This window comes from Nymphaea colorata, unplaced genomic scaffold (assembly GCF_008831285.2).
Source record: "Nymphaea colorata isolate Beijing-Zhang1983 unplaced genomic scaffold, ASM883128v2 scaffold0137, whole genome shotgun sequence".
NCBI classification, from domain to species: Eukaryota; Viridiplantae; Streptophyta; class Magnoliopsida; order Nymphaeales; family Nymphaeaceae; genus Nymphaea; species Nymphaea colorata.
In genome coordinates this window covers 33,077-43,352 of record NW_022204643.1, presented here as the reverse complement: position 1 = coordinate 43,352, position 10,276 = coordinate 33,077, and the positions used below count along the sequence as shown (strand labels likewise).

At 36.4% G+C, this 10,276-nt stretch overlaps 1 protein-coding gene across 1 annotated transcript in view; it reads right to left on the bottom strand.

Annotated features, from left to right (window-relative positions):
- Positions 1-99: 99 nt before the first annotated feature.
- LOC116268167 (uncharacterized) overlaps positions 100-10,276 on the bottom strand; it is a gene marked incomplete at its 3' end in the record, with an annotated part of 40,775 nt that continues 30,598 nt past the window's right edge. Inside the window, exons 6-10 of the mRNA XM_050075395.1 lie at positions 4,801-4,925; positions 4,582-4,713; positions 4,254-4,362; positions 3,674-3,940; positions 100-193 (exon numbers count right to left, since the gene is read on the bottom strand). Coding sequence (XP_049931352.1) covers positions 100-193; positions 3,674-3,940; positions 4,254-4,362; positions 4,582-4,713; positions 4,801-4,876 — 678 coding nt within the window. The remainder of the gene's footprint in view (positions 194-3,673; positions 3,941-4,253; positions 4,363-4,581; positions 4,714-4,800; positions 4,926-10,276) is intronic.

Below are 10,276 nucleotides of genomic sequence, written 5' to 3'. Positions count from 1 at the left end.
CTATCACATCAGAGATTTACCCTAAAAAACCAGAATGTTGGACATAAGATCATAATCTTATTAGAATTCAAGTTGGGTTCCATAACAGAAGCTACTAACCATGTATGTATTTGCTGGACTAATCAGTGACATAACATGCTTTGACTCTGAATCCAGCTTTGACAGATCAGCATCAATTTCCACAAAGCGCCATCTGCATTAACCAAAAATTATCTTAAATTAAAGCCTCGTATATACAGGAGAGAATGTAGGTATTACAAAATTCATTAACGTTAATAACTTTAAAAGAGGCTAAAAGTTGCAGGTACTATGAAATCTAAGGGACCACCCATAAGGAAAGAGAAGCTTTCCATATAAAATCAGAAATTAGTCCAGAAAATTTAAGAATGAAGGCCTTTAAGTGAAACTTGTGAAGAACAAAATTAACAATTTTATGGTCAAAAGTAGGACATTCATACAAGGTCATGTTAGGATAAAAAATTGTGAATGAATGCTTAGTAGCTACTAAGCTTTTTTTTGATGCAGCAACTCCAAAGAAATATATGCCAAGCATTTAAGGATGACAAAATGAACGTTATACCTATGCCACATGGATGAGGATTAAGGGCACACAATCAAATAAATAAAGCAAAACTTATGGACATTGACAAAGTAACTTGTGCACAAAATGCACCTCTGTGTTAGCAAAATTCAGACACGGATAAATGAGGCATTTTGAGACCAATTTTTCCTACAGCTTCATCCCAACTTTGATCACTTATAAAAAATAGAGTTGAACAAAATGGAAGTCATTATTAAAGAACAACAAAGTCAAGGACGCAGCGTCAACCATGTCAAACAGAGATTGAATGAGTCAAGGAGTGTCATGAACTCATGATGTATTGAAAGCATGTTCAAGTTCATGCAAATTGACGCAACATGGAAGCAATGAAAGGCCGGTTGTTTCATCAAACAGAATCATCAGGCTGATAGCCGGCTCAACCATTAGATTCATGTAAAATTTTTTAACTTTTCATTTACAGTGCACATAAGATTCTGCAGTGGCTCGAAAATGGTTTGAAAATTAATAAACTGAATGTTTCTAATGAAATCACATCCAGATCTAAAAGGCATGATCTTTGTGATGATTTATGAATGACCTGGATATAGCCCTGAACATGAGTCGGGTTGAGCTCAAGCTCAGTTCGGCACCTAAAATACTCAGCTTGAGCTCAGCTCGAGTTTGAGTCGAGCTCAATAAATTGGGCTCAAGATCAATTCGATAATAATTTTTGGAGCTCGACTCAGTAATAATTTTTGGAGCTCGACTCGGTAGGCTTGCTTGTCATTAGCAAGATTCAGCCGCTAAATTCAATACTGAACCACCCAAGAGGGATAAGTAGAATAATGGCAGAGAGAGAGAAAGAGAAAGCTAGAGAGAGAGAGGAGAGAGAGAGTAATTAATGATAGTCATTGTTGCAAGTCCTTTACCAAAAAATATTCCTTTCTTGCCTCTTGAATCTCTCTCTTTACACCTCTAACAGGGAAGTCTAGGTCCCAAGGAAAGATGTCTGTGCATGCCAACATTTGAAACATCTGAGGGTGTCATGAAACTCGAGCTCGACTCAATTAACTAAACTAGTTCCTATGAAAAACTTGAACTTGACTTGTTTGTTGAAGGTGTAGGATCAAACTCAGGTTTAAGAAGAGCTTTACCAAATTGAGTCCGAGCTATTCGACTCAATGTGCACCCCTACCTAGAGATCAAATTCAAATATTTTCTATTGGTTTTCTAAAGCTGCTGATAATGCCAACCAATAATACAGTATAATAAAAATACCATCACAAGGTGAAAAATACATAATATCATAGTGTTATCTCAAAGCTTTGCAAGTTAAAAAATGATATTTTCAGCAAACTTGAAATGTATGTTTCAACCTTATGTCTTTTTTCTCATAGATGAGATTCGTTTGGTTATTCATAGATTCTATATAATTAGGCACACAACACACACACAATGGCATGATCCTCAACCAAGCCAACAAATGCCCCTATTAATAAGCTCTATTTATTTTTATTGTGTGCCTTTGTCCATTTGGGAGGTCTTTGAGCCTCGCTTGTTGTAATTGTGAACAAGCCTTTTGTCGTGGCTTCTTGAATCATTTTGGCCGGATTTTTACACCTCTATGCTTCAAATTCAAATCAATGTGTGCTGGAGCAGTCATATAAAGCAAACTTCACATTTTTTACTCATTCAAGAAAGAATCCAGATCATGCTTTCACGACACCTTCAGTCAATAGGTGACACAATTATGCCTTCCATATGTGCATCTTCCGAGCATGAACATCCATGTTATCTGTTTACAGAAATACTTATTAACACCAAACTGGTTTCCTCTTATATATTTCTAGGTTTATGCAGTTGATAATTGTTTACACTTTACACTAATAGATGAAGAATTTTGTCCTTCTATCTGTTTATCATATGATTAACATGACTAAGAGAAAGGATTTAAGATTTTTTTCCTACCATTTAATTTGTGCGGTAATTATTTTGGTGTCTGACTTTTTTATTGATTATGATACAATATCAATATTCGGCTAAATATTATGTTTATATTCATTATGACAGAATATTGTTCTATGACTTCTTTAAAAGTTTTTCAGCTATGAAGCATGTGCTTCTTGTTTAAAAGCATGTGTGTCACCTTAAGAAGGAGCAGAGCCTTGAAGGACGTTTTTTGTTTCCAAGAACACCATTCTCACTTGCACAAACTGCAAAATGAAAACCAATATTGCTAACAAATGAAAACTTAAAATTCGAGTCAGGTATTCTTTTGATCCAATAATTGTAAACTAGAATAAATCAAATTTTTTATTTCTAGATAGCACTATATTTTGAAGTCAATGTGGTCAACAGCACTTTTTTGCATATTGATTCAAAAGATGAATGAAAAATCCCATAAATCACTAAAACAAATCAGATATTGATGCACAAAATTTTTACAGTAAATTGCTTGCTCTGAAGCACTTCACTTTGAAGCATGGAGGTGTAACATGACTTGACATAAGAAAAGGAAAGACTGATAAAGCATCCACCTCCCATCACATTTGACTTCTGAAACCCAAGCTATAGTCCTTAGAAAAGTGAAAGCCTTTTTAAGCATCACCAACATCCTGATCTATGCAAATGAGGATACCGTAGCATTTTAGACATTGGTAAATATTTTTATGACAATATTTTATAAAAATTAATCTCCCTAATTTTGGGAACTTATTTATATGAAAAAAACCAACTGATCATAGCATTCATGCTTTCAGTGTCCTATTCCCTTTGTCTGGGCTAGCCGCTAGATATGGACATATTCATTAGTATTGAGATAGTTTCCTGTTAATTATATATCTAGCCACATAAGTCAATTAAGTTGCACAACTGTGCACGCCGGTAATAAAATTACTGACATACTAGAGAACAGAAACAAACTGAGGAACCACATAAACACTAAAAAGGACTACTTCTGATAGTCCAATAGAAAGGTTAAGCACAGGATACTGATAATGCAACTGGAGTGAAGTAATGACAAGAAATCAACCAGCAGTTTGATAACCAAATAACCCTTCAAATCATCTTAATTTCATGCAACAAAATACAGAACCCAACATCTAAACGAAGGAAAGTGATTTGATTTTGAACCTGATATATGTAATCTTTAGAAGTACGTCTTGATACAGATTCTTTGAGTGCATTAAGCAAATATTTTGCTGACAACGAAACTGCAAGTGCAAGAGAAGCATCAGGAGCAAAACAAGCATTTCTGGTATTTTTTCCTCAAATAGGAAAAATGAACTGGAAGATAGGAAAAGAAGCACACCATTATGAAGTGAAACTGCTTTTGGTTGGTCTATGCAGTCGATATCAGAATCAAACTTATTACAGCAATCTGCTTCGCCATGCAATTCGCTACCACAAGTAAACATTATGGTGGCAGTTCAACCGCGTCAGTATGGGATCACTAACGCAAGCGACATTTGAAGGTGGTTTCTCCTCAACATTAAGCTTGAGATGTTACACCCTCTCTGCATTGGATAACACTGATGACAAAGATTATCATTCATTGGTTCCACAAAGGATCTATTCCATGCAATCAACCTCTTTATCAGGGTATCAGTCCAATCATGTTTAGCAACTGTACCCACCATGCCTTGCTTATCACACTGGCTATTATTATGAACATCAAAATGGACACTGTATATTACTACAAGAGAGCTCTTACCAGTAACTAGAAGCATCTAATAGATTTTGTCCTGGGATGGAATGAACCTTGACATCGCCAAGTGGTACATTGCAATCCTGAAACTCAGTACCACTTTGATCAATTTGATCTGTCGTTTGCAATTGTGACATGAATGAGTACAGTTGTAAGTAAAGTCCTAACTACTTGAATTTCATTTTCAACTGTTAACCATTTATGCCAGCAAAGTTATAGGTAATCCACAAAAAAGTGTGTGACCACTGCACTGCACTTGCTTCTTCTCCTATATGAAGCTGAGGAGAGTAAATAGTCTTTCTTCATGTTCTTCTATAGATTGTCTGATACCTACCATTAAATTGTAGAACTAGTGGTGGTGCAACGGAAGAGAGCATAAATCGCGAGTCCTCTGTATTGGGCCAATGAATGAGAAGACTTTGCAACCAAATACATCCTGACCATACTACAACGTTCTTGATTCCACCTGCACAGCATTTCAAGCAGCTATTCAGATATGAAATCCCTTAAAGATTTTTAGATTCACAAGCGAGTTTGTTCCAGCAATGATTACCTGCCAATGTGCTAAAGCCCATGGTCCTCTGATTGTCGAAAATATCTGTGGAACAATGTATGGCCTTCTTTGTCATTACAACAACAGACCCTATGACTTACATGGCAAGAACATGAACAGCATCTCTGCAGTGCAAAAACATTATTAGGATTTCAGAATCGTTCTCCTTACCTCCAACATCAGTTCCACCAAATATTTCACCTAAAAACATGGGAATATAGAAGAGATATCATGGCACCTAAGGAACATGTACAGAAAAATAAAAAGAAAGCAATATGCAGGAGACAAGAAACAGGCAAAATTACCAATAAGAATCTCAAGATAAGTTGATATTTCCATGCTCCAAAAAATTCAGTATCCTTTACAAGGTATCCTCAAAAATTCATCTCATGCTCCAAAAAATTCAGGATCCTTTACAAGGTATCCTCAAAAATTCATCTCTACAAACATGAACAGTATCATGAAAAGTAAACTGTCAGGATACATGTACCGCATCCTCATTTCAGACAGAGAGAGAGAAGGATTCCACATAAATTAAGTTTAAAGAAAGAAGGTTATTGCATGGACTGCAAAGTGCATGATCAAGTTACGTAGTCCCACTTCAATCCACTGCAGTGTCCCCCTTGATCCAGGAATAACGGTTGGTTAGCAAGCTGTCCCCATCTTACATTTTCTCCAACATAACAAAGATTTGGGAATCCAAAATAATTCTCAAACTGAACCAATTCCAAAAATATGATAACAACTGCAGGCATATAGGCTCTATGAGTAAGGCAACATGACAAACAATGGAGCAAGTGCATGTTCATGCTCGGAGGAATAGCAGAATTAGCAGTTGAAATATCATTATAAAGTGCATCTTCATACCAAATGGTGTAGCAGAGTTAGCAGTTAAATACCATTGTAAACAAGGATATTTCCAAAATCATTTGTCAGTGGTTGATGCACTGGATTGGTATCCCTAAGTTGCAATGTAGCACCATAAAATGCATTTTTGCAGAAGGCAATGCGTGAGTTACACCAATATTATATCCACAATCTAATCTGCTTATGCCAATGGAGAGTAGCGTTGCAATTTCCTTGCTGGCTCCTTCTTTAACATATGCATCATCTGCAGCAGGATAAAACAAAAGCCTTGTCTTATCTAAACGAGCCTAATATCCAAAATCTCACTTGATTTTGCCACCGGGACATGATTCTCCATTTTATTGACTTTCTTCCTTCTCATCAAGAATGCTAAACAGAGTAAAATCAAGTAACTTGCAATTACCTCCACATAGCTCAAGTTGAACTTTCTTGCTTCCCACGACATCAGGGCCCCGTCTCTGAAGTGCTGCCAATAGCATCTCCATAGTCCATGAACATCCTAGTCCCTACATGAAGGACATGTCAAATCAACTTCAATACCCATTGACTGGTTAATAAGCCATACAGCAAAATAGAATATGCTATAGCCTATATGCAAAGAAGATGCCTTTTATCAACAGATGTGTGTGAGGTGTCGGATCCAATACTGAGGATCCATTTTTCTTTTCTCATTTTTCTGTCTAAGAGGTGAAGAGTCGATATATCATATACACAGCCTGGTTGAGTGGACTAGTCTTCAGTCTATGTAATAAACCCACCTCTTACTTTTAAGTTTCAACATGGCATATATATTGCAAGGGGATTAACTCTAATGATATAGATTATAGAGAACTACACGAGTTCACTGGGAGCTGGGCTCCTGTCTTACTTGGTTGAGTAGAACATTGTAGTGTCGGCGCTAACAACATGATAAGTGTCAAAAAGTGGTATTACAGCGTACAAACCACTGCCTACAATGATTACTTGTACAGTGAATCAGTGAACTATCAAGGTAATGAATAGCTATCAATCACCAACCATTAAAGGGAAAAAGAATAAGAGAAACTCAAATAAATATCTATTGATATGCTATCAATTCCTCCTACAGTTGGAATTCATGAATACGAGAACAAAAAGATGAACATAACTTGTTTTTCCCAAAGACCATAATAAACTTACCACAGAAATTGAATAATTTTGGAGCGAGTACACAATTTATGGAGGTGTTTCCTTAAAATTTTAGTTTCAACAAGTAATTTTAGCAAATGAGAACCAAAGCCCAACGAGTTTCCGAACCAAAGAATTTCTGAACATTTAATGAAGCAATAAGACGGGATAAAGCTCCGTGGTCAAGAGAAGAAAATCTAGGTATCATAGACTAACACATGTGCATACCCATGTTCCCTCCACAACACCACCCCCCCCAACCCTTTTTCTTCCTTGCAGTCGTAGAAGAGTAAGAAGAAGACAAAGAGGCTCATCATCTTACTAAGCGCCATTTAATCCCCTTATGGATCTAAGCAGTGAAGACCTAGTGGGGCAGGATACAAACAAGGAGTAAAAACATTTGGAAATGATAATGCAAACCACCAATACAAAATATAAAGAATAAGAAGAATGAATCTGCGGATATGTATGGACGTGCGAATACTTCCTTGTCAAGTAGTCATGTCCTGCTTCCGACAGTCATTTGGGAAAGTATGCGCTATCGGCAATTTTGACTCCATTAAAATATGTGCACAAATTATATGACTTAGCATTCGAGCATTCAATGAAAAAAGTGATTACCATTTCATCATTCAATGAGAAGGGAGATACTTGACAAAAGTATTTAGGAATGTTAGAAGTCATGAAACACATATACACACACATATACATATAAACCATATCCCTATAGCATCACTGTTTTGAAGCCAGCTTATAGTATCAGCAAAAGTGTTCCAATATTTTCAAAATACACCAAAAACAAAAAATGTCAAGATATTATCATGATATTATCCTGAGATATTTCCAATATTTTTCTGAGACTTTCACAAAAGCCTCCTCTCATATATTTGAGCATGTGAATTTTTTTCGTTAATTTTCATGTTTTCAGAAAGTTTTTCTATTTCTTTATAATAGCTAATAGGAAACTTATTATCATGTTTATTTTGTTCGTTCTTCATATTTTTTCATTTAAAACTTCTAAGATTTTTTCCCTTTCATTTTCCCACTAACATCCAAATTTTGGCAAGAGCTCGGAAAGAAAATTTTGCTGAGAAAATTGCGAGAACAATGTCTCTGGTTATGATATAAATATATATAAATAAAGAACATGTAAATTATGATATAAATAAAGAACATGTAAATTATTTCATCAATAATTATTATAGATTACAATTTTGTATGTAAGAAAACAATATGTTATTTCTCAGCATTGAAAATTACAAATTTACATGTGTATCGTCTAATTTTTTACAAATAAAATAGAAAAAATATGCGAGGCGTGAAGTCTAATCGCCCGAGGCAGGAACCGACTACTGGCCTTGCGGCCCTCGCTGTTACCCATTTCAAAGATTGCCGGCCATGCAGTTCTCTACTGTCTAGTTCTGATAGCACATGGTGCTTTTACAATCTTCAAGTAACAGTGCAAGCACATTTTCTCTTTCAGAAAACCTTGCCTTCCATACGAGACCCTTGCACTTGGTCGTTGAAATTGAACCGGCATGTAGTTCTTTCTGCTCCAATAATAATGAGTTAGATATAATGCACATCTCGATGAAAACTGAGAACGAAAAAGGTACGAAAATGTTAATGTTTTCGCCTCTCCAAATTGTACATCCCTGATCCCCGGACAGTCATCAACGAACCGTATCATCATTGGTGCACTAAAGTATCGCAATCAGAACCATCACAACTCTGATATACACCAAACAAACAAGAAACCAAGAAACAGTCGAAAAACAAATTCCCAACAATAGACCGCCACTCGTCACCCAGCAAACTGCTAAATACGAATCAATAACTAACCTCCAGTATAAAATAAAAAAGAAAAGAACGGGATGAAATCCACATGAAGATCATCCAACAAAAGCCAAAGAATTGGAACCTTTCCGCCCCGTGACGCCGGCAGTTCTTCATCTGCACCCTGCACTCCTGCAGGCACGACGAGTCTATCTGGACGCCGGAAATGATAAGAGCGATCCCGCACATCCTAGGCTTCCGGCAAAACCCAGTCGGAAATTTAAAACCCCCACCGACCTGCTCTTCGTTGAAACCAAAATGCAAAATGCACGGTTTTTGCTCATTTTAAGCCTGCACGTTTGGTCGTTTGGCCGTTTCTCCTCCATTTTCCTGCGGACCCCACCTAACCAATGGGATCTTCTTTTTTTTCAAAAATATTTTTCCTTTCATCATTTGCATGCTTGGAAAACAACATGAGAAGAGAAGCAGTGATATTAGTGATATTGTAAATCTTCTAAAGCATTTGAGTCATATTCATAAATTATGTTACAATGTTTCATAAATTTATTTCAATATATATTTATAAAACATAACAATTTGTTACTGTTGCCAAATATGCCCTTAAATACTGTTTTACGGCAAGAGCTTTACGTGAATGTGTAATGAATATATCTTAAAAATTGAGTATTATTGAAACATTATAACTAATATACCATGAATTTACCTTAATCTTTAAAACAACTTAGTCTCCACAATATTCTATTCTATTGCTATACATTAAATGGACATCATGAGAAAGGGTCATTCTTCCTTCAGCCTACATCAATGCCCAACTCTAAGGAATTATCTTTAAGCAAAGTCTGTAATTTTTAGTGTTTTTCTCTATTTTATTTTTGTATTTATTTTCATATCTGGACACTTTTGCAGTTTGACCAGATTGGCGCTAGTTTGTTGACTAGCTCCAACGGCTTCTTCTAGAGCTGTTGGATCTATCTAATGGCTACTTCTTTATTATGTTGTTTTGTCCATAAACAAGGGAGAAATCCCATTTGTAATAGAACTGTTCTAAGCAGTATTTTTTCTGTTTATTAATAAAACTTTTGCCCATTTCCTTCCAGCTTCGCTGTTATTCTTTTGTGCTCCTTCCCGGAAAACTCATGCGGAGGGGCGAGCCCTCAATTTTATTGACAAAAAATTGGATATTTACAGCCAAAAGCAAAATCCTCACACAGAGATGCAGACATTAGAGACCAACGATGGAAATGGGGTCCCAAGAAGATGGCTGATGAAGCCATTCTTGGTAGCCCCTTTCTTCACTGGACATGAACAATAGAGCACAGGCCTCGCTCGCAGGCAAAGTGTCATCGACGTGAATCCTGAATAACTGTTCCGAAACTTCTTGAAACGACCCAAAATTCGTTGGTCTGGATGATTTCGACCAATTGATCCACCTTTTCTATTTTCTTTTGTTAGATTGCACTACAAAATTGCCTTGGAGCTCTCTGCAACATTGAAGACATCTGTTTAGCGCCCAAGTTTCTACTGTATTAGGACCGGAGATCGTCCTGGTAACCGAGGTGAACGGGAAGGATCCCATTGCATGTTGGTTAACTCACCTAGTAGTATTACAATGATCAGCATGCAATACCATACTGGTATATTAGTAGTTTATAAAAGTATACGATAT